Here is a 23,310-nt window from a genome sequence, read left to right on the forward strand (position 1 = left end):
CCCAGGAATCTGCCGCTGGACCACCCCTACGAGCCGAGCCACCCCCTCCGTCGCGTCCCTACCAACCTACATTTCCCCACCTAGGGCCACGTAGTCAGGTTTACGTGGCCGCGAGCTGTGCTGCTGCCCGACACGACGACGATGGAAAAGGCCATTTCTGGCGGAGCGATGACTGAGGAAGCACCATGTCGGCGTTGCCGTGAAAGAAGCGCAATTTGCGTCTGCCTCTTGCAAGCAGGGTGTGTACCCTACCATACCTGTCGGATTGCGAATTACGGATGATCGATACGACCGACGGGATACACTTCCCGCTGGATGGGCGAGGTAACGAGCTAACGCTTTCACGGCGTGAAAGATTCAACGATCGTGCGGCGAGGGGGGAAAAGCAACTCTGTCGGTATAACCGAATTTTCCGCCGTACGAGAAGGTTAGGGACCAGTTGCGAATTAAACTTGCTGGTAGAAACGAAAAGGAACCCACAATTCCTGTGGGAGGGTTTCTATTCTCGGCTCTCGCTGCCTCTCGGTTGTCTCGACCGAGTGTCAATGCAGCTGAATGATCCTGTTTCCGCTCGCAGGAGCAGAGGCATTATTCCTCGTCATCGAATTTTCGTTTGGCGCTTGTTTGGTTGGCACGCGAGCTGAGATTTTATTTCATTTATTATTGTGTGCGAGGAAAATGTTGCAGTGGGAAATTTTCCTGCAGCGAAAATTTCCAGTCTCGAACTGCTGAGAAATTACCTGACCGAAATTACTACATATTTGTTCAAAAATGTCGCCCACGGTTAACTTTCATTACACGATACTGTAATGACTTGAATATTTCTTTTGTCTCGTTTTCCTGTCTCTACAGTAATTTATGTTACAATATTGGTACAAACCAGCTCCGCGAAACGAGCATTGTAAAAGAAATATAATTCTGACGTAACTTTTGCTACATATATATATATACACACGATATCTTCTCCTCAGTAAAGAGAGTGGAACAAAATATCGAGAGGGCGAGGTCAATACGAGAATCATACGTACCGAAGTACGCGAGCAGGCCTCGCGATTAATTAGAGCGTTTATTCGGGAGTCGCTTTCCTCCCAAGGCCGTTCCGATCCGTCACGCCTTCGTCGGCATCCTTATGTATGTCAAGACGCTCCTCGACGAGACGCGGCCTCTCGCCGAGGAAGCTCTCCGCGTCCTTCAGCGACATATCCAACTCGAACGCGACTTCGCGGGCGCATGCCATTGGTTTATTCGTCTTCAAGTTCCCGTCGAGGACTACCGGGCTGATCTCTATACAAACTTCCACGCTACCGTTCGCGTCGCCGGCCACCCTCTCCGCCTCCTCGTCCACCGCCTTACATACGTCACTCCACAATTCCCTCTGGCCAGGATGAAGACGTTCGATCAACCGCCGGAAATCGTCCCAGTCCATGCTCTCGCTGCTCTCCAGGACGTCGCGATAAACCGGCGAAATTTCGGCCACGGCGCGCCCGACGTCCTTGCCAGCACTGCCAGGCGACGCGTTCTTGTAAATAATACATCGCGCGATTTTGCCGGAGGAATCAGGACAAACAACAGCTGCCGGCTGCCCGGCCTTCGACTCGCTTTGGCCGTGCGACGTCTGCACGACGTCTGGTTCTTCGATTGAACAACTTTTATCCTCCGGTGACTCGGACAATTTTGTCGGAATACAATCACCCAGCCAAGCATTCGTTATTTTGTCGCTCGCCCTGAGCGATTGATCAGGATGGGCGAATGGAAACGGAACGGTGGTGAACGTTGCGTCAGTGTCGGTCGCTGAATTCTTCGCGCGACAGGACGCGCGTACGGAATCTTCAACGGCGATCGAGTGACACACCTCGTTTCGCGCTTCCTTCGCGGATAATCGAGCAAGGACGCTCGAGCCCCGCGCCCCTGGCTCGTCCCTCGCTTCCTTCGCGTTGTCAGAACGTCTGGCCTGTGCAATTTCGGCTCTGACATGTTGGGCGATGTTCAGGGAGGGTCGTGATGAAACTAACGGGCGACCTCGCTGGATGTCTCCGTCTGTGTCCTCCTCCTCATCTAAAGCTCCCATCCACTCGTGTATCAAATGCTCGGCTGAAGACGAACTGAAAGTCATAATGTCACTCTCCTCTCGTCGCCCTAATGGAGCACAGTCTTCGAGGGAGTCCTTTTCCATGCATTCGATCCAGCTGTCCGCTTTCTTCGGCTCCCTTCTTCCCACGTTGCACGCACGAGGGTCGTTGCTGTTTTCGTCCAGCCTCGCCACCGGTAGGCAACGATGCTCGTCCCAAGCCGTTTCCGTCAAGTGTCCCGACTCGTCGAACAACCAGAAGCCCGGCTCGCATCGCGGATAATCGTCCCGACTGCTGTACAGCACGGAACTCTGCCTCTTGCTCGGCTCTTCCAAACGAGTGTAGCGTGTCCCTTGCAATTCCGAAAGGAGACCATCCTGTTCCTTGTCCAGGGCCACAACTTGGCCGAGAGCCAAATACTTCATGGTATCGGCAACCGAAGTAATATCGGCGTCCATGTCGAGAAGTCGCCGCAGAGATTGGGTCCTTCGCGTGTTCCTGCAGCGCAATGCTGCCGTCGGCAAACTGTCGATTTGCCATTTGTTTTCGTACGAAATGTTCCTCACGACCTTCTCCACGTCGGTATTAGTCTTCGTCGTCGTCGAAACTCCATCATGATGCACACGTTCGACCCCTGCAGCGTTACCGAATTCGTGCCTGGCGTCCCGGTTTGCTGCTTCGTAGTTGACGAACAGTCTCCTGATGACGTCGTTATTCAGATGAGACGTATTTTTAATCTTGGCGTCGCCTTCCGCGTTGGAAATATTATTAGCATCATTTGGGCCTGCTGCGCGACGCCTGATTACGAAAGAACGCCGCCCTTGGACTGCCAATCGCTCGCTCGGTCCGTCTTTGCACTCAGCTCGACCCTCAGGAGCATCAGCGGACATTCCTGATCGCGCGTTATAGTTTACACTCGGCTGGCTCGTTGGAATCTGTAATTTCCCCGTACTTTCATAGTCGTCGACACAATCGCGCTCAGCTGTCGCAACACCAGCACCGTGGCACGATTTTAGCAGGCGGCTTATCACTCCGCAGCGCTCGCATCTGTGCAAGGAAGAATCCTTCGACAGAAGATCGTCCAATTTCTTGTCACGACGCAGCGCTATGAAGTATCGCAGTGTTCTCGAGATCTCGCTGCAGTAATTATTAGTCAACAACGAGGAGACCTTGGGATCTGAGCCTGCGATAAAATCGAGGACCTTACGGACCGCCCCCAGCTCGACGAACGGTGCCTGTGATCCGTTGTTCCTCAACGTTCCAGGACTCGGCGTGTCACCCAGCTTCTCGTTCGTTCGACCGTCTGATTCTTGCTCACTCCCGTGCAGCGCGAAGGTCGACCGTTTGCCCGACTTAAAGGGACCGCGTGAATCTTCGCGGTTCAACCTCTCATACGTGGACCTACCCTCCTCCCGCCGCCTACGTCCGCCAGTCGAGGAACACAAGCCGCGTTTCGTCTCGAGCTCGGTATTCAAAACTCTCACGGAGGGCCACAACGTGTCGTTCGAAGACGTAGCTTGGGACGATTGGAGCGACGGCACGATCGTTACTTCCCAGAAATCGTCACGGTCCATGACCGACGGTACGTGACACTCGTTGGAGGGTCTTCTCGATGATGCGGAAGCATCGTCAGTTATGCCGACCTCTAACAGAAGGTCGAGCTCGCCGTCATTGATACGTTCTTCAGAAGCATATTTTTGCTGGATCACTGTTGGACGCATCGGTCAACAAGTAATTTCATTAGCGGTTATGTTTCATGCTCATACGTCATCTTCAGGGTAACCAGCGAGAGCAACGCATCCTCGTGGGTTGCACCATCAGCGCACGCATTGCACTCTTATCGCATCTAGGAGGTTTGGCTTACACGAAATGCATTTCACGAGGTCGCGCGTGTAGGCCGTGAATAAATAAAGTCGGACGACAAGGTCGACGTGAAATTTGCCATTTCCCGTTTCCACATCCTCGCGACGCCGGGACACGAGCGCCCAGCTGCTGTCCACGGTAGTGGACATAAAGGTTGTCACTTTTTTTTTTTAATAACTTTCGGGACGCACCCCGACTCGAGAAGGATGAGAGCTGCTGCTCCACCTGCGGAGCACGCCTGCGCGTGTGACTCGCAACGAAAGGCGAGAAATGAAATATACGTGTTTATACATAATTAATATACATAATTAATATACATAATTAATACATAATTAATACATAATAAAATATACATAATTAATATGTTTCAACATTAATTATGTTGGAAATTTTTTTCATAGCTGTCTGTAGCGGAAAAGAATTAAGGATAGATATTACAAGCAAAATATAAGAATTGTTTATATACTTATGTCGTACCACGTATATTTCACTTCTCGCCTTTCGTTGTGAGTCACAAGCGCAGGCGTGCTCCGCAGGTGGAGCAGCAGCTCTCATCCCTCTCGAGTCGGGATGCGTCCCGAAAGTTATGAAAAAAAAAAGTGACAATCTTTATGTCCGCGACCGTACGCGAGCGACAAGGTACAATCTCGGCAGAAAGCGCAAGAATGTCGAAAAATTCGCGTATCGCGGGAGCAATCATGCGACGACGGAGTGTACTGCATACTGCACACGCTCGCGGAGATAAAAGAATGACTGTCTAGCCTGCCGTGAAAGAAAGCGCTGCGTTACGTGAAAGCGGAGAGGTTCTCTTTATGAGGATGCCTCAAATCATGGCAGAGGCATTCGCGAGAGGACTGGTGGACAAGATAATGCTGGAAGTTCTGGACGTCATAGACCGCGACACAGAGGACGGTAAGGCGCAGGTGTTGGTGCGTCTCGCAGATGCAACTGCGCGCTGAATAGCGGCCGCTTTCGCATGCACGTCGATATTGTTCGCCGACAAAGACACGTTGTTCAGGGACAACGCGCGGTCTCTCCTGCGCGCGATAAGTCGCGCGATCGATGTGTATCTCGCGGAGATGGCTGCGCAATTATGCTAAGAGCGAATGATGAACGCGTGAACGAATGAACGCGTGAGTGATGGACGCGTGGTCGTTAGGCAAATCCTGGGAGCAGCCGGTCGACGAGGAGGCCGGCGACGGCCAGTCGGAACTCACGAGGACTCAAGCGCGTGAACGCACACGCGTGGGCTACAGCAAAGCCGAAGAGATGGCGGCGATCGCGCAGATTGTTTGCGACCTGCGCGACATACAGATCGGAGATTCGTGTTACGTGCTACCGCCGCCATTGTTGGCACTCGAGAAACAGGTAATTGAGTGTGGTTGCACAAGAGAGAGGGAGACAGAATCAGAACGTCTCGCGAGAACGTTATTACAGAGTTCTAATCAGTTATGATAATGACACACAGCCAGTCATTTAACTTTCATCCAGCAAGTAAGATTACTCTCCTGATAAAGCTGTCAAGTGGCGACGAAACTTTCAGCAAGTCGAACGCCCCCCCTCTCCCCCTCCCCCTCGGTGAAGTAATGTTCTTGATTTTCTCAATTCTGACGCGGCATGATCTTAGTTCTGAATTCCAAGTGTGTCTCAGGCTAATTCGCCTGAGATAGAAATTTATCCCATGGTGCTGATCAGGTTAACCTCATTTGGACATCAGGTCCCAATAAGGTAATATTATCGGGTCCTAGTAAGTCATGTAACGCAGCGTGGATATCAGGACCTTAGTAAGGATTCATAGTCAGGCTCTTATTGAGTTACTTTGTGGAATCCTTATTACGTTTTTTTTTCAAATTATGGCTCCTGGTTACTCGCCACAGCTATATTGGATGATGAAATTAGAAATAAGAAATGACACGCTGAAAATTCTCTCATGTCATTTTCAAATAAAAAGATATTTGCATGAAATAATATTTTAGATCGCTTGAGCATACTTGTAAAATGTTTCAGAAAAGAAACATAAAATGAACATCATAAGATCATAAAGGATCACAAGGTGACAAGACATAAAGTAGCGTTAAAGAGAAAAGTTGCATGTCACGTTAATTTTACAACTATTTATTGACTGCTAAAAAAAGGATAGTTTCTATAGCATTTTACAAATATATTCAAGTGATCTGAAGTGTTTTTTTAATGCAAACATATTTGGAAATGACACCCAAAAATTGTTTTCTTAAAACTTGATAATGCAAATCATATTAGGTACAATGAATAAGATCCCGACAAGGACCTGATTAACTGAACCATATTATATCATACACTAGGTTGGTACATTAAGGTCCTAATGTGTGTTAATGTGGTACATTAAGGACCCAATTATTATAACCTTATAAAGGTCTTCCTTACTCATTTATCATCAGGACATTATAAGGACTGACTTACTTAAGATTACCTTTCATTCACTCTATTAGGTCCTTATCAATGTTAGGTGAATCTGATTCAAATTTCTAGCCGGGTAGCGCATGAATCTGAACGAAATTCTGATTGATGTCACGAGCGCGCGATTGGGTGATGAAAGCCGTAGCAGCGTGTGAACGAAGCACGCGACAGAAATCCCAGCCGGGCGAAAAGCGATGACACCGAACGGCCTATCGCGAAATAAATTGTTACGGTCAATTTGCGCGTCCACGCGTTCGCCGGGCCGACCAGCCGCGTTCGCAAGAGGCTCGCATGCGAAGGGTCTCTCGCGTGCGAAGGACCTCTCGCGTGCGCTCTACGACGTGGTGCGCCCGCGGCTTGCTGTAGCGCCGCTCCCGTGTCGCGTTAATCCCACGCGTAGCCAGTGAGCGAATCGTATTATCGCGATGAGGAAGCTCGCTCACGCACCTGTCCGCGTTCGAGCAGGTGAAAGACGCCGCGAGCAACATCGACAGCGCGTCGCGCGCGAGCCAGTCCGATGACGTCGTGGGGACGACGCGCGCGACTCAGGGTCAAGGCGACACGCAGCAGATCGTGCACACGGCAGTCCCCGAGTCACCGGCCGAGCCGGCGGAGGCTGTCCGGAAGGAGAAGGAGAGCGGAGTCGTCGGAGAGGCGGCCAACGTGTCCGTCGGCCTGCTGCACCAGCTGATCGCGGAACTGGAGAACAAGTCAACGGCGGCCAACGCCGCCAACAAAGCTGTCTCCGCTCCGACCAAGGAGCGTGTCGCGTGTTGGGAGGAGAAGGAAGAACGGTTCATCAGGATCATCGAACGCACTGGAAACCAGCTGGAGACGACGACGGACGTTCTCGGAGCGAGCGAGTCGACCGACTACCTCCGTGACGTCGAGCTGCGACATGAGGAACCGGCTGGTGAACTCAAGTCCCGGTCGAGCCAGCAAGCGGCATCCACCTCGAGGGAAAACTGCCTTGAAGAGGTGCGGATCGAGAGGTACGAGTCGAGCCCGCTGTCGGCGTCAAAGTCGCGGCGCGACGTCGTGGTGGAGGAGATCTTGACGATGGACGACGAAGTCGAGGCGCGAAAGGCGTCCGGAGAAGCGACGATGACGATGACTGCGACGATGAGGAAGAAGAAGAAGAGAGGCCTCGTTGGGAGGCTGAGGAAGTTCTTTCGCGCATTCTTCAGCCGGAAGAATTGACCCGGAGGAGGAGGAGGAGGAGGAGGAGGAGGAGGAGGCGCCGGCAAGAACGTTACCTCGCCACCTACGTTGCCTCGTAACGAAGTTCGAGGACGGATGCGCTCCGTCCGCGCGCGGGAGACAGCCCTCTTCATCGCGCGTTTTCGCGAGGGAGACACGTCGCAGGTCCGCGAATCAAGCGGGTAAAAATAACTAGGCCGCAGAGTTATCAGCCACGGTCTCCGCGACTTCGGCATCCTGCTCTTCGGCTCAGGCGCGACGCGTGACTCAGAGCCGGCGCGTTTCTTAGCTGGCGATCGCGGCAGCTCGCGTTGCTCGAGCCTGCAAAATTCTGTAAAATACAACATCTCACGGTTTAGTCGGCCTTGTTGAATTCTTCATTAAGTTATCAATTTTTGAGCGACTCTTGCGAGCCGAGTATGACGGGGACAATCACCGCAGACTGCTGTGACGTCGAAGGCCGACGCACACAGCCGAGAGTGTATTTTTGCCTGACGCGTCCACCGGGCGCGGTAGATCTGGCAACCCTGACGTAAGAAAGCATGTCGTAGCCGACGTCGAAGAGCCATTTATCGTAGCGACGATAGAACACCAGCCTGGTGCTCGCGCTCGCCCCTCGTACTGTTTTTGGACCAGGCGGCGTTGCCATGCCCGGTGCCTCTCGCAGGCCTGGTCCTCCTCTAGCGACTCTAGCGTATCCTGACCGTAGCGACATCTGCGGAAATAAAATGAGTAAATTTGGGAACACCCGGTACCACTCCTGGCTCAAACTCCGTTCGGTCAACATCCAGTGGCACTAGTCGATCGGCAATGGTAAGTCCTGGTTATCCGCTTTCTCTCATGAAACACCACAAGGATGTCTTCAGGAGGTTTCCTTTTTCATCCCCGGAATTTACCTTCCTCACGTCTCTCCCACTCGCGGTATTCTTTAAAAGTAGAAATCCTTCCAACTGATCGCCCGTCGATCGCTCTTGGGGTATTAATAGATGCGGTGCTTCATTTATGCGATATTAATGAAGTGCGAATAGAGATTATCCTCGTGAATTATTATCGGTAATAATGTCGGGCCAGCGGATCGTAATGTCGCAATAAAAGGATCTCCTCTTGCATTTCAGGCGGACCTCAGCGGCAAGGACGTCGAAAGTGAGTAGAACAATCTCTAAATAGTTTCGTCATATTTTCGACGCGTCCCGGGCATACCAGACGGATGTGCAATTAACGGAAACTTGCGTCAATCAGTGAAGTGTCCTCGCGTACGCGAAATTTTAGTAACATTTTTACCGATGTGTGACGCAAGCAAAAAAAGTGAGCAGGGTTCGGCCAGGAGAATCGGTAAGGAACTCCCATCGCGGTCAATCGACGGTAAAGTGCGCGTCAAGTTGTGCCGCGTAATCAACCCTCCGACACACCCCCTTACTGAATCATATTATCTCACTCGCTCTTATAATTCTTTCACCACAAGCGATCGAAATTTCAATCTGATTGGTAAAATGCTTGTGAGGCAAAAAACTTGTGAGAAAATATTCACTGCTCATAACGCCGAAAACTTTCCCTCTAGAATGAGATCAGCGTTCGTTCTCGGTATTGAACACTCGACAATCCGGAAATTGCATCCCTGCGATCCCCGTTAACATGAAAAAAAAAAGCTGAAGAAAGCTCCGTCTAATTCTGACGTCTAAGATTAACATTTCCAAATTCGCCGCAATTTTTCTCGACTCGCATCCGGCTGATTGGCGGATTCAGCGGATAATTTTCTCTGCCGCTACTTTTCGCTACTTTTCGCACTTGCGCACGTATTGCGTGCCATTTTTAACGTTACGTAACGACTCAGCGACGCGGGTAGGAGGATGCGACCAGTCTGTAGCACGTCAAAAATAGGTTGGTAGGCTGTTCTTATATGGTTCGTCGGGGGTAATCTGACCCACTACTTCCACCAGCGAGTTCCTCAATCGGCCGGCTGGTGGGGATTGCCGCGCGCGTCTCCCGAAATAGAAGAATATTTTTGAACTAGGTACGCAAGCGGTACTCTCCGTGCCTACGACTGGTATTAACCTAGATTTCGCATCTCGCGTATTTAAAGTGCGAGCGACACACCGATGAGCAACACCGAGACACCGAGCGTATCCAAGCCAAGATTCCTGTGGAATCGTCAAATTATCAGCCGGTTATCAAAGAACGCGTTTGCGAGAGTATCCGCGGTGGCGTGCTGCCGCATGTAACACAATGAGGAGACCCCATAAAGAAGCGTTGCTCTTTTCTTCTCCAAAAAGAGGCAGAATTCGCCTTCTCCATCTATGACTCGGACGGCACCAACGTCATCGACGCCGTCGACCTTGGCAACGTCCTTCGTGCCTTGAACTTGAACCCAACGAATGCCACCATCGAGAAGCTGGGCGGTACGAAGAAGAAGGGCGAGAAGAAGATGAAACTGGACGAATTCCTGCCCATCTTCAGCCAATGCAAAAAAGACAAGGAACAGGGATGCTACGAGGACTTCCTCGAGTGCTTGAAGCTGTACGACAAGCAGGAGAATGGAATGATGCTCAGCGCGGAATTGTCTCACACGCTTCTGTCGCTCGGTACGATCGACTTGCGATTACTCGAAACAGAATGAGAAATGATCATCTTTAATTTTACGTCGATTATAACGCACATGTCATTTTTGTCTCTCCTGAGTAACGTAACGTTATCTCGATAGAGGCTTCTCAGAGAGAGAAATGTTTTTTTGAATGAGAGAGATGTTTTAATCATAGACACTTTTTAAGTATTTAATCGTACGATTGTATTAATTGGCTAAATTATAGTGTTTCGATATTGCAGAGGGTATACGCATGTTTCACTTTCGATATAATTTTATGACGAAACTCTTCAGTCGCGCAGATATGTTCGTCAGAACCGCGCCACCGGCTGGGTTGGGAAGCAAAATCTTGAGAGGAAATCAGCTTCCAAGCGATCAACGTTAAATTCTTTACAGGTGAACGTCTCGCTGATCCGGAGTGCGAGCAAGTGCTGAAGGACTGCATGGATCCAGAGGACGAGGACGGTTTCATCCCCTATGCCCGTAAGTATCGATCTGCTGTTGCTCGAGAACCGTGAATGCGCCGCCTCCCCCCCCCCTCGGTCCCCATCCAGAATAGACAAAGAGTGTTAAATCATCCGCATCCGTGAGTCACGTTGACATAAAGCACGTTAGTTTGAACAGAAGACCCCTCGCCCCCAACTGTTCTGTAAGTTCCCCGAATTCGTTGGTAGTAGAAATTCACCCCTTGTATATTATAAGAGTACAATTGAAGGACTCGTCCAGCCCGCCCCCCTCCCCCTACCTCCTCACGGCTTCTCGCACTGATTCGTGATACGCACCCTCGATACGTTCCGGCAACGTGAAGAGATCGCCCGGCCCCGATTTATTCCCTTCCCATCGTTTGACTTTTCCACATTTTTGTGTTTCGCAGCCTTCTTGAAGAAGATGATGGTGCTGTTGTAAGCTGATCGAGGTGTTATCGAGACAAATAATCATTCATCGTGAGTAAATCCTGTAGTAGTGCGACTCCGTGCTTCTCCGCAACTTGTCCGCTTTCTGTCTGTCTGTCTGTCTGTCTGTTTGTCTCTCTCTCTCTCTCTCTCTCTCTCTCTCTCTCTCTCTCTCTCTCTCTCTCTCTCTCTCTCTCTCTCTCTCTCTCTCTCTCTCTCTCCTTCTCTCTGCACCTATTAACGTCGTCGGTTCATCCGTCTTTTGTCGTCGAGCACACCTCAGAATTTATAGGACGCAACGTTGCAGTTCAACAGGGATGCTGAAATCGATAACTCGCTTCTCGCGCGGAAACGCATACAAAGGTTTGCTCGCGCACGAGGTCGACGACTCGACGAGATCATTGAAATGAATGACACGGATATGCTTTTTGTAACGTTTCTCTCTCGGTCGAGTTGTGTATTACATTCCTGCAGAAATTTCACTGTAAATTGCTGCACAGGCTAAAGTATCACGCTATCTATTTCAACGCCACGCGCCGAAAATTTAATATTTGCAATAGAAATATACGCGAGAAACGTCTGAGTTTATTAAATCTGCTTGAGAAAATACGTAGTAAACAAAATATTTTAGAATAAAATATTTTCCATCCATAGATCGAAGACGCGCGTGCAGAACGGTTGATTATTTTCCGACACATCCGTCGAGTCCGAGACGTTCACACGTCCTTTTTCTTTCGTTTCGCGAAGACGATGTCTGCCAATGCCTCGCAGCCTGATCATTGTACGCAAATGATTGATGCTTCATTGTACAAGTATACGTGTATCACTGTGACGTACTTGTCGCTTTGCTACTGTCTGAAGCAAGCCGGCGTGGCGGCACAAAACCGAACGTTCGCCGCCCAGATTGTTCGAAGGTGGTACGATTGAGTCGTCCGGCAGCGACGTGAACGAAGTTACACGCAGACTAATTTTCGATCTCCGCCTTTAAGTGTACGTTCTCGCCGTCTTCTACGTGAACGTAGGCTTGGCCGTGTTCTGTCGACACGCTTTTGCGCGTCTTTCTTTCACCCTTCCGCGCAGGCGAATGTAATGACAGTCCCGTTTTGTTCGCAGCGTTCCTTCGTAGACTGTGCGAGAGGGCGGCAGCGACTGACGACAATGAATGAACAACAACAAGATCGCCGTGCGATCGGCATCCACCCGCCACGCTTCACACACATCGACGAAGGACACACATCTGCCATATATTCGTTTCGTCACATTCGCCACACTTCTCATCCCCCTCTCTCCCGTTCGCTCATCGCTCGCGGTTACGCGAGGACTCACTTTACAGTTTGCACGTGATTCGCAATCGGATTCGATCTTCGAAATCAGCATCGTCGAGACGTCAGCGTACATACATCTCACGGAAAAGGGAAAGCGGAAAGGAGGAAAAAAGCCTTCCCTCCCTCCCCCGCCAACATCGAGTACAAAAGGAAACGAGAAAAGTACGACGACCTGACATTTCATTTCGAGCGCATGCCACGTCGTTATTTCATTCGGTTTCACACACTGTTGCGACGCGCAATATTATCACGTTATAAGCATGCGGTATACAAGATGTCTTTAATAGAGAGCGGCATTGTACAAAACCGAATGAAACGGTCGGTGTTAATTTACTTCTTACTGTTACTGTAATAAATCGTTCCTCTCGGAATACCAGAGAGGGTTAAAAGTTAGTTGTCGATGACTATTATTTCGAGAATATCCCACGCCGGAGAAATTACATCCTCCCCTCCCCCCCCTATGGGTGGCTCGGCGAGCAAATCGTGACGGCCGAATGGTCAATACAGATCTTGCGGCGGAGTTGGGGTAATTGCTCTTGAGGAGTAACTCGTTACCGTTACCGTTACAATTTCGCTATAACTACTTCCAAGTTCTGATGATCCTTTCTCTAGGATTCGCTTCTGCCCGTTCTGCGTGTTCAGCGGGTGCAAAGTAACTGTTATACTTGTCACTCGGAAGTCGTCATTCCGAAGGAACGCAATCGCGTTACTTTCACCGATGGAAGAAAGACAGTAACCAAATCGTCACCAAGTGGAATCTGAAAGAAACGCCAGTAGCTTTGCAAGTAACGCGTTACTTGCCAACCCCGCTTCACAGCATACAGCAACTACTTTGGTGTCTGACCGACACCTTCTTGCTCTACTTGAGCGCGAGTCCTCGAGAAAGCAAGACAGACGGACAGACAGACAGAGAGAGAGAGAGAGAGAGAGAGAGAGAGAGAGAGAGAGAAAAAGAGGAACGACAAATACCGCCACTGTCGAGAGCCAGCCGACAATTAAGCACGCAACGCACCGCCATTCCGGGCTCAGAGAGCGCCGATAAGATTTCACTCGGAAGAGAATTCGAGTCGCGCGCGGGGTTAATCGGGGTTAATCGGAGTTAAACATCCGGACGACACTCCGGAGCGATGCGCTGTCCGGTCGGACAGTCGGCCGGTTGTCTCCGAGCCTCCCGAAGAATAATCCAATCTGCTCGATCTAACGAGCAATACGCTCGCCGCACACACACACACACACACACTCACACACACAAAGCCGCGAGGCGCCGGCGGTCCAACTTATCGCGGCACAGCATCCGCCGCGGGCTCGATCGATAAATCACGCGCGTCGTCGGCCGCGGATTTCAATCGCACGCAATCTCGCGCGCGTCGTCATCGCGTACCTGCCGATCTGCCGCCGCCACTGCCACCGCCGCCGCCGCCGCCGCCGCCGCCGCCGCTGATGATGAAGCCGCGCGTCGCGCGTCGTGGGTGGACGACGCGCTCGCGTTCGTACGCGCTCGGCAGGCTTCGCAGAGGCAGGCGTGGGGCCTCCGCTCGGTCCCGGCGGCCGCGCGGCAGTCAGTTGAAACGCGTCTTGAGCGCCGCGTGCCACGAGTTGTCCCCGCAGTGTCGTCGAGGTCCGTCGTTGTCGCGAGCAGAGAGTTGCCGCTTCCCCGTTCTCTCGGCGTATTTACACGCGCGCGTGTAACCGGGCCGGTTCGACGTGGTCGGCGCAGCGCGCGCGCGCGGCGTGTCGCAGCAGCAGCAGCGGGAAGCGCTGCTTGGGAAGCGAGAGCTCGGACGACGAAGGGACGAGCGACGTAGCGCCGCCAGGTAGACCGCCGCCGACCACCGCCTAGATCGCCGAGGATGACGGACGTGCAGGTGAACCCGGGCAAGGACGAAGCCAGCGGCAGGCTGCAACAGAACGACGCGACCGCGCAGCTAACAGGTTGGTCCCGCCGCGCACACGCGCTTCCGCGGCCCGACGTTATTTTCGCGAGCGAGCAACCTTGAGGCGCGGCGCGAGGGTGGTCCATGGATCCGCGAGTAGCGCGAGCGAAAGAGCGAGAGAGAGAGAGAGAGAGAGAGAGAGAGAGAGAGAGAGAGAGTGAGCGAGAGGGGGAGAAGGAGAGCGCGCGCGTCCGTGTTTCCGCCATTTTTACTCGAGGCGCGTAGCGACGACGATCTCGAGGAAAAATCATCGCTTTCCCGGCTCTCGTATTGTCCGGGCGCAGCGCTGATCTTCTCACGCGATCGTGCTGAACCGCCGCGCCGACGTAAGGGACGCGCCGCTCTCTCGCCTGCCGTGCGCGACGCACCGGGTGTGCAGCCGCGAGAAGAGCGCGCGCGTTTCCCCGACGACAAGGTCGATCACCGAGAGATTGATGACTATGATGCCTCGCGATGTCACCCTCTGCGAGTGGTCGTCGAGACGAGCTGAGGCACGATCGAGTGCCGTAGTCTTGAATCTCCCTCTGACGATTGGGACTACCCTGAGGTCTGATCTTCTCGTCTTTTTCTTTCTTTTTCTTCTGGCTGAACTAGCCTGTACTTTTCTGTTGGAGTGCGTTAGAGTGAAGCGAATACGTGATCCGAAGTTGGAGGAAAGAGGAACAAAGTTCCGAGTGCAACGCTACTTCGGCTGGGGAGAAAACAGGCTTCTGGGTAATAACGGGCAGACTCGGATGATATGTAGGACAACCTCATCTGCCAACTTTCTGGAAACGTCCATGGAACTCTTCTAACGATTCGCAGGGAAAATATGTCAGTTCTCTCTCTCGTGCAACTGAATCGCGACCAGGCGAACATTCGATGACGAGGAATGATGATGATGACGATGACAATGAATGGTGACTTTATTTTGTGAAAAATACACGAATGAAAATGCTAATTTATAAAAGATATTTTGGACGTATGTCCAAAAGCGTGAAGCAGCAGCAAGAATGTTGCAGCAGCAGCAAGAATGTTCCAAGACCTAGCCCGAATAAAATGAATGCGAAATTAAGTTGAATTTGCAAAACGAGGCAGACGAGGAAAAGACGAAGCAAAATAATGAAGGGAAGGAGGAGCTTTTAAAATTGCAGAAAGACGTACACTAGTAGCAGCGAAGCGGAATACGACCTACTTTATTGCCGCGAGCGAGAGAAATTCGTCTGAACGTTCGGAGTTGCATCAACTCGAGCGATTTTTACTCGTCTTTGGGACGTTTTCGTACATATCAAAGGGTAGACTGAAGCAAATGTGAAACTCCGCCGTGCCACATTACGATGACTTCGTAATAGAGATGAGAGAATCACGGATTTTCTGTATCAAGTCGAGAGAATCGAGAGAATTTTCATCCGAATCGAACCGAATCCGATTGAGTCGTTGAGTCGTTAATTTTTAATTAACAACATAATTGCTGACATAGCCCCTGGAGTCAGTCGCTAGATATTGTCGTGAGTAATTTTAAACTACGAGCAATATTTGAACGTACGATAACACACGCGCCGAGTATTTCTCGGGCTTGCAGTAAATCAACCTCCCAAAAACTATCTTGAATTATAATTATTAATATTACAACTCCACTATTTCTTATTAAATTTTGCGTTCCGTTGATTCCCTTGAAAAATACTGTCCCAGCTAGGAATCAAGTCTAAACCTCCCTACTTGCCGAATGTTAAATTTAATTTTTCGCTATTCCAAATGTTCGAATCGTTCGGATTCTAAAGTATTCGATTCGAGTTCGAGTAATTCGCACGACTCAATTTCCTAAATTGCAAGGGTTAAAACTCGGTCGAAAAAAAGAACTGAAAACAGTCGATCGGTCGGAGGCTTCCTGCAAGAATCTTTCAGTTGCTGCAACCGATGCCTTTCACTTTTTCTTCCCTTTATATCGCCTTATTTCAATGAAGACGCTCTCCTCGACATGTACGAATTACACATCGAACTCTCTCTCTCTCTCTCTCTCTCTCTCTCGCGAATTAGTCGGCGCTAATTAAGGCGGCTGAATCTGATCCTCTCTCCTGCTTCCAGCTGATTTACGCTCAACTTCCGCGTCATTTGCGGCGAAACGCAATCTTTGCAATTTGTTACGTTACGTCACGCGTACCGTACGCGTCTTGCGCAGCAGAGGCGCTTATATTTACGAGATTGCGTCGCGCAACAGCCCGTGAATTCGTCACGCGTAGGACTTCGCGTTCAAAGTGACGCGCAGACGAATCCGATGTTGTCCGGCAAAAATCTCGCGTTTCAAGAGCGAGGATTTGCTTTATCCGTAGCTTCCACGTGCATCAACGATGATTTAGCGGCCGGCCTTTAGTCGGAGCTAAATCGAACAAGTAGAAGCGCGCCGCTCCGTTTCTTGGCTCGATCGCGATCATTCCGATTCGCCGGGAACGTCGCACCTCCGACAAATAATCCCGCCGCTTGTCAACAAGTCGTCAACAAGTTACTCCCCCGTTCACCGTGCGGACGAAACGGAACGATGCGCGTAATGTCCGACAAAAATGGCGAACGTTTCGGTGAATGACGACTATTTTCGTGCACGGAGGGACCACGCCTAACGGGTAAACTTCGGGAGACGTCAGACGCCGATTTGTTTCCAATTTTTTATAGTTATTTTTTATGTCAAAATATGAAGAAATCCATTATCATTTTTAGCTTAAATTAATTTTTTCAATTTTTCCGAAATTTTTCAAGTTTGGCACAAGTACACTGTTTTATACATATTTAAAACAATATAATTCTTAAAAATATATCTGATTTGTTGAAACTTGCACGCACACACATGTCGCCGATTATGAGTCAGAACCATTTTGTAAAATTCAAAATGGCGGATCTAATATGGCTGACGTCATTGTTGAAAAAGTGTTCAGTTTTACGCAACATTCGACTTTGGAAAAATAAAAAAAATATTCAAGAAATATATAAAATGACAAACAAGTACGTGAGTTTTTAGTTTTTACCTAGATTTAGTTAATTAGTACGTAGATTTTAGTTTTTAGTTTTTAGTTTTTCTGTTGCGTAACTTAGCGAATAACTTAAGAATTATTAGCAAGTGTGAACTCGATTCCTCTGTTTTGATTTACTCTTCTGTAGTTCCCAGTTTACTCTTCTGCAAAATTTTTTTTCTTCTTTTTTTGTTCATTTCTTGTTCATTTTTTACCAGATTTTGACGTTAAAATGAGCTTGTTTGCTGGATAGCGAGCAGAAAGATTACCCAACGTTGAATGTAGCGTAAAACTGAACACTTTTTCAACAATGACATCAGCCATATTAGATCCGCCATTTTGAATTTTACAAAATAGTTCTGATTCATAATCGGCGACATGTGTGTGTGCAAGTTTCGACAAATCAGATATACATATTTTTAAGAAATATTGTTTTAAATATGTATAAAATAGTGTATTTGTGCCAAACTTAAAAAATTTCGAAAAAATTGAAAAAATTAATTTAAGCTAAAAATGATAACAGATTTCTTCATACTTTGGTATAAAAAATAACTATAAAAAATTGAAAACAAATCGGCGTCTGACGTTTCCCGAAGTTTACTTGTAAGAAGCCTTCCCGCGTACAAAATTAACAACCGTGGGACTCGCGCGTTGATATCGATCTGCGAAAATAGAAATTTGCCGTATTGTATCGGTCGGTCGCTCTATCGCGCGCAGATAAAATACATTTTTCATCGAGATAAGAGATAAGACGGTATGCGCGACATGATACGTACACATACACACACACACACACACACAAACATACAACGCACGATACATTCAACGTTTATAATTCAAGAGAGCCGCGCGTATCATCCGCAAACGCGCACGAAGGATGGCTTCTCGAATCGCGATCGCTGCCGATCGATGCCGCGATACCGCGATGACCGCTGTTTACGAATTGCGGTAAAATATTGCCCCGGGGTCCACGCGCGCGCCTCGCGACATTAATTATTGAGGAGGCCCGACGACGACGAGAGACGTACGGCGAGAAGCCAGCCGGCAAGAAGTATCATTACGATGCTTGCATAGATTTATGAGGAGGACTGTACGACGGCCTCACAATGTCTGGGAGCATTATACCCGATGGGAGCGATGAGAAAACCGGCGTGTAAACGCGGCACCGTATGACCGGGAAGCTTTTTTTCCACCGTTGTACCATTCACTCGACGCAGCGCTCTCGGCCGCGCGCGCGCGCGGAAATCGAGGGATGCACTCTCGAGTTTCGTTTATCGCCGTTCCGTTCACGTGCACCTATACGGACTGCCGTCCCCGGCAGTGGGGCACGTTCGCATCCATCGCCGTACCTGGCACGGTGTGCAGCCGAAATCCGCGAGCTCTCCTCGCTGTTATCTAAAGTGTCACGGCTCATCTGACATTTGCACCGTTGACGCAGCGGTCGTTAAAGCGGCAAACGAATCGTCGTTAACGGGGAAAGATAGAGAGAGAGAGAGAGCGAGAGGAGGCGGGGGGTGGGAGCGGGGAGGACGAAAGAGAGAACCTTGCGACCTTGCAATTACCGAGTGACCTGATGCGATCCCGCCGGTCGTGCCGCAATTCGCCGCGAATCGAGACCTTAAATAGGTCCTCAAGGCCGTGACGATGAATAACGATCACGTGAGCGCTGCTCGCGAGAGCTCTTTCCGTGTGCTACTCTCGGCGAATCTCGCTAAGGAATCACCGCCACTTCCTGACCCGTCGTTGACTACGTCGCGACTTTAAATACGGGGTCGCGCCGGTGACGATCGAAGCGGCTCTCGCAGCGGATCGGATCGTCGAACTCGGCCGACCGAGGAACGCCTTCTCCGCGGCAAACGGAGCAGAAAAACCGCGGCGCATGAGAAGGCCGCGCATCGGCCAATTAGGAAATTGATGAGCGTCAATGAGCTAACGATGCCCCGTGGGCGTGTAATCGCCGGAATTGCCAGGACTCGCCTCCGATGACTGACTCGCGCTCGTCCAGCCGGGCTTTAAACGGACGACGGCGTGCCGCAGCATTCTCCAGTGGGTTAGGTGGCTCTGGGCGGACAGGCATCCGCTGTTTGTCCACCGCTTCCGGATACGAGGGGTCTTACGGTTATCCCGATCACCGCGGCAGGCGACGTCTCGAAATGCGATTCTACCGAATCAATGTGTTCACAGTCCGCTGAACGACGGCAGCTCCAGTCGGAATTTTGATCCTACTTTCGACCTCATCATTCCTCACGCTAATTTAATCCTTTATATCCTAAAGGTACTTGAGAACCTACCGCTCTGTGCAAACGCTTTCACATATTTTTGAATTTCTCTCTCTGCCTCACCTTTGAATTCTTCTTTCTGCCTTACCTTACATTTTTGTCAATTACACTTGTAAATACCTTAAAATTTGCTCTTTTCTTCTACCAGCTTTCGTTGAATGGACGAACTTTTTGGTGAGGTGTGAAATTTTGTTTGGGTCCAACCAGAAGTCTGAATAATTTGAACTGAATTCTGAGAACTTCCATTAGAATTTCTGAATCGTTACCTTACATTTTTGTCAATACTTGTAAATATCTTAAAATTTAATCATTAAATTGCTATAAAATTTACTTTCGTATTTTTCATGTTTATAATGTATCAAAAGTATTTTAATTATTTTAATTTTTTTTATTTTAACGGCACGAAAATTTAATAAGGTCTCAGATAAATTAATTCAGGATATAAAGAGTTAATACTCTGAAATCTATATTGAACGTGTTTGAATTCTATTTAATTTACAGTCTTTGCTCTTTTTTCTACCAGCTTTGGTTGAATGGACGAAATTTTTGGTGAGATGTGAAGTTTTGTTTGAGTCAACTAGATATCTGAATAATTTAAACTGAATTCTGAGAACTTCGGTCAGAATGTCCGAATCGTTTATATCTCACCAGAAAATTCACTAATTCAATCAAAAAATTTTTTCGCGCGCGTGTGTGTGTGTGTGTGTATGTATACATTATAAATTCAATCTCCTTTGGTTCCAACCTAACCTTTGGTCCCTTTCAGAAGCTATAAATGTTAAACGGTTGAGGTCGAAAATAAGGCGAGAACTCCGACTCGAGAGTTCTCACGCGACCTTAAAGACGTGTGTTCACGCAATGTGAAACATTTTAACGGACGAGCGCTGCGCACGGATTGTATCATCGACACTTCCTTATCGGAAGCTCGGCTGTACCGAATTGCATTCGGTCGACGATCACGGCTACCGTCGGCGTTGATTTGTGCAATTGATCGGGAATCTCGCGGCCGCGAGTAATCGTCACGAAATCTCAACTCCACGCACGGCTCTCCGTCGCTCTCGGTCGCGCCGAGCAGATCCTTCGTTGTTACACCACGGAGATTAATGGCTCGTAACCGGGCGACGCGTTGCGTCTAGTTAACGCGCGAGTACCTAGAGCTGCGTGGATACTTAACGTTACGCGAGTACGAGGCCAAGGTTCTGCTCGTTACCCACGTCCCGCTTCGGGCCCTAACGCCCGTCATTATCGAAACACGCGTCATGTATTTGCGCAGTCGAGCCTCGCTCCGTGCGTAGCGCGCGCGTCGCCCGCATAAAAGCGAGAAGGAGGAGCGCGGGGGAGAAGAGTCCAGCTGAATTAACGTGACACCGAACGGAGCGATGGCGTTTGAAGCAGAGGGGGACAGAAGTGACAAAAATGTGAGGTAAGGCGGAAAGAAGAATTCAAAGGTGAGGCAGAGAAAGAAATTCAAAAATACGTGAAAGCGTTTACACAGAACGGTACTCTTAAGTACCTTTAGAATATAAAGGATTAAATTAGCGCGAGGAACGACGAGGTCGAAAGTAGGATCAAAATTCCCGGCGCTTAGAATCGAATTCTAACCAGAAATTCCGCACCCTCCGAGCAAAAACGCATCTGGCATCGTCAATTCGTTGCCACGTTAATTCGATCAAACTTTTTGCCCCGCGCAGACATCCGATCGTGAAGAAGCGCGAAGAGCCAGGGCCGATGATTGCGATGAATTACTTCCCGGTGGGGAGGGCAATAAGGTCGAGCAAAAAGAAAATTACCGATTTTCCGACTGGTTATTCGCGAGCAGATCGCTCCTCCGATTGGCCCGGATCGTCGTGCGCTCGCCCGAGCAAAACGTTGTACCTGTTGCGAAAAACGCCGATGGGATCTCGGCCGCGTTAATTTCACGCGAGCTCTGCGATAACACGGGCGGGAGGGAGGGGGGAGGGGGCGGAAGGGATCTCGCTACTCAGGCCGGGAAGGATAAGCGCGAGGCATGCGATGGACGTCGGCTGACTTTCGACGCGCTTCGAACACGCTAACGATAATGATCGCCTGCGTCGGCGGGGGCCCGGGGATGAAAAAGTTGTGCAAGCTCGTGAATTATGTCGGCTTGGCCGACGCGGTATCGACCAAACTCAACCGCGAAACATCACAACGAGTTGCCGCAAGTCGCGAAATCCCGCGGCATGCGGCCCGGACCCGCCAGCGGAGAGGACCTCTTCTCGCCGAGCCCGAGGCCGCGTCTTCAGGTTCAGCGACCGCTCGCGAGAGCAACCTTGCTCGCACCCGCGGCTCCAGCAACGCAACGGCGGTTCCGCCGAGGGAGGAAAGGCCTATTTTCCAATATGGAGACCATCGGCTGAGCGTCACGTCCACGAAGACTCGGCCATGCGATGCTCCAGTCAATAGGTGTCAACATATGACTGCGCACAGCTACGTCAATTATTTCGTGTGCGCACACCTGGCTGCCATTCTGGCCCGATTTAAAAGGCAGATCAATTAAAACGTGCACGCTGGGAGGAAAAATCGCACTCGGTCCCACATCGATACAATTGCGGGAGAAAAATGTCCGAAATATCCGATTGTTAATTTCGTTATCCGATCAAATATCCGGTGTATTTAATCGGATATTTGATCGGATAACAAAATTAACGATCGGATATTTCGGATATTTTTCTCCGTGTATAAACGTAGAGAGACAATTCCGGAGTACCTTATCGTTTTGTATCAATATGCTCAATATGTGAAATATTAGAATTATACGCGCGAGAGCAACTCCTGACTTTACCGCGGAACTTTTATTCGGTGGCGCGCGCTGTGCGAGAAAATAGTTAATCCTCCGATGAAATGATTTCATAGTCATCTCTGCCGCTCTGATTTGCGTCGCTATCGCTTTTTGTTGTCCCACGAAGCACGAAAGAGTAAATAATACAAGTAGAAGCTCATTGTCAGCAAGACTGTAGCTTATTGGAAAAATGCTTTCTCCGTCAGTGATTCCGCCGTCGTGCAAATTACAGTTGCAAATACCGGACATTTATTCCTCGGCACACGCAGGAGAAGAGAGATGACTCGCGGCAGAGGAACGATTAGAAAACCCGCACGCCCGTCGACGATGATGCACTCGCCGCGATTTATCGCGGGTAATGCGGCTGCACTTGTAACGAGCGACGGTCGATTGTGTAAAACAATTCGCCGTTACGTGCGCGTCAAGGATGCGCGCGCCGGGACAGAATGCATTCTCCGTTTGCGTGAACGCGCCAAGAGCGCGCACACCGATAACAGCTTGAACGCGCACCGCGACAATTACGTCAGCTTTAAAATTATATCTCGCTACATAATCGCCGGAACCGCTCGGCCGGGCGGATAAACGGGCAGGTAATAGACAACGTTAGGATAGACCTCGCGCGACTCGCGCGAGCGCTCCACTAATGAGAGGTCTGCAAGGTAGATCGCTTATCTCGCGGGGGGAAAGAAGAGGCGCGATCGCCGCGCCGATATTTGCCCTGCGACGACGCAATTTACGCGCGTGATAAAAATATTATCTCCCGCGAAATTCATCCGCGGGCTTATCCGAGGAAAGACAGGCGATACGGAGTGCCTCTGCACCGCCACAGTCGCGGATATCGTTTGAAGAGAGAAACAGATGAGAGGCTGAACCGGCTGGAACCGCCGGCGATTAACGCGACCTACTTCCACAGGAGAGCGAAACAGGAGGTCGAAACGGCGGGTCTTTGAAA

General features: G+C 49.9%; 4 protein-coding genes across 7 annotated transcripts; 2 read left to right on the plus strand and 2 right to left on the minus strand.

Annotated features, from left to right (window-relative positions):
* Nucleotides 1-298: 298 nt before the first annotated feature.
* Nucleotides 299-4,087, minus strand: LOC112590626 (uncharacterized). The gene is made up of 2 exons (XM_025307740.1): nucleotides 1,029-4,087; nucleotides 299-640 (listed from the first exon to the last, which is right to left on the minus strand). The coding sequence occupies exon 1, from the start codon at nucleotides 3,788-3,790 to the stop codon at nucleotides 1,067-1,069; it is 2,724 nt and encodes a 907-aa protein (XP_025163525.1). The 5' UTR covers nucleotides 3,791-4,087; the 3' UTR covers nucleotides 299-640; nucleotides 1,029-1,066.
* A 450-nt stretch (nucleotides 4,088-4,537) lies between these two features.
* LOC105182067 (uncharacterized) lies at nucleotides 4,538-7,586 on the plus strand. Its single transcript, XM_011139216.2, has 3 exons — nucleotides 4,538-4,844; nucleotides 5,092-5,300; nucleotides 6,834-7,586. The coding sequence occupies exons 1-3, from the start codon at nucleotides 4,745-4,747 to the stop codon at nucleotides 7,566-7,568; spliced, it is 1,044 nt and encodes a 347-aa protein (XP_011137518.2). The 5' UTR covers nucleotides 4,538-4,744; the 3' UTR covers nucleotides 7,569-7,586.
* Nucleotides 7,587-7,760: 174 nt separating this feature from the next.
* LOC112590627 (uncharacterized) lies at nucleotides 7,761-8,285 on the minus strand. Its single transcript, XM_025307745.1, has 2 exons — nucleotides 8,005-8,285; nucleotides 7,761-7,899 (listed from the first exon to the last, which is right to left on the minus strand). Exons 1-2 carry the CDS (start codon nucleotides 8,281-8,283, stop codon nucleotides 7,777-7,779), a joined length of 402 nt encoding a protein of 133 aa, XP_025163530.1. The 5' UTR covers nucleotides 8,284-8,285; the 3' UTR covers nucleotides 7,761-7,776.
* On the plus strand, nucleotides 8,201-12,434 carry Mlc1 (Myosin light chain alkali). 4 transcript variants are annotated; one of them, XM_011139199.2, is made up of 6 exons: nucleotides 8,201-8,381; nucleotides 8,684-8,711; nucleotides 9,839-10,147; nucleotides 10,543-10,629; nucleotides 11,021-11,090; nucleotides 12,153-12,209. In XM_011139199.2, the coding sequence occupies exons 1-5, from the start codon at nucleotides 8,379-8,381 to the stop codon at nucleotides 11,050-11,052; spliced, it is 459 nt and encodes a 152-aa protein (XP_011137501.1). In that variant the 5' UTR covers nucleotides 8,201-8,378; the 3' UTR covers nucleotides 11,053-11,090; nucleotides 12,153-12,209. The 4 variants fall into 4 exon arrangements, with proteins under 4 accessions (XP_011137501.1, XP_011137500.1, XP_025163528.1 ...); XM_011139198.3 differs by lacking the exon at nucleotides 11,021-11,090 and having other exon boundaries at nucleotides 12,153-12,432; XM_025307744.1 differs by lacking the exons at nucleotides 8,201-8,381; nucleotides 8,684-8,711 and adding an exon at nucleotides 8,750-8,900.
* Nucleotides 12,435-23,310: the final 10,876 nt, after the last annotated feature.

The sequence above is a fragment of the Harpegnathos saltator genome, unplaced genomic scaffold (genome assembly GCF_003227715.2).
Source record: "Harpegnathos saltator strain DR-91 unplaced genomic scaffold, Hsal_v8.6 scaffold93, whole genome shotgun sequence".
NCBI lineage: Eukaryota > Metazoa > Arthropoda > Insecta > Hymenoptera > Formicidae > Harpegnathos > Harpegnathos saltator.

What these genes read in the sequence shown, in the direction of transcription:
- LOC112590626 (XM_025307740.1), bottom strand. Translation starts at nt 3,790, where the DNA reads ATGCGTCCAACAGTGATCCAGCAAAAATATGCTTCTGAAGAACGTATC.
- LOC105182067 (XM_011139216.2), top strand. Translation starts at nt 4,745, where the DNA reads ATGAGGATGCCTCAAATCATGGCAGAGGCATTCGCGAGAGGACTGGTG. An exon ending in AGACCGCGACACAGAGGACG is followed by an intron (nt 4,845 to 5,091) that starts GTAAGGCGCAGG and finishes CGTGGTCGTTAG; the next exon opens with GCAAATCCTGGGAGCAGCCG. An exon ending in TGTTGGCACTCGAGAAACAG is followed by an intron (nt 5,301 to 6,833) that starts GTAATTGAGTGT and finishes GCGTTCGAGCAG; the next exon opens with GTGAAAGACGCCGCGAGCAA.
- LOC112590627 (XM_025307745.1), bottom strand. Translation starts at nt 8,283, where the DNA reads ATGTCGCTACGGTCAGGATACGCTAGAGTCGCTAGAGGAGGACCAGGC. An exon ending in CGACGTCACAGCAGTCTGCG is followed by an intron (nt 7,900 to 8,004) that starts GTGATTGTCCCC and finishes TGTATTTTACAG; the next exon opens with AATTTTGCAGGCTCGAGCAA.
- Mlc1 (XM_025307743.1), top strand. Translation starts at nt 8,852, where the DNA reads ATGTGTGACGCAAGCAAAAAAAGTGAGCAGGGTTCGGCCAGGAGAATC. An exon ending in GGGTTCGGCCAGGAGAATCG is followed by an intron (nt 8,901 to 9,838) that starts GTAAGGAACTCC and finishes TTCTCCAAAAAG; the next exon opens with AGGCAGAATTCGCCTTCTCC. An exon ending in CGGTTTCATCCCCTATGCCC is followed by an intron (nt 10,630 to 12,152) that starts GTAAGTATCGAT and finishes TTTTGTTCGCAG; the next exon opens with CGTTCCTTCGTAGACTGTGC.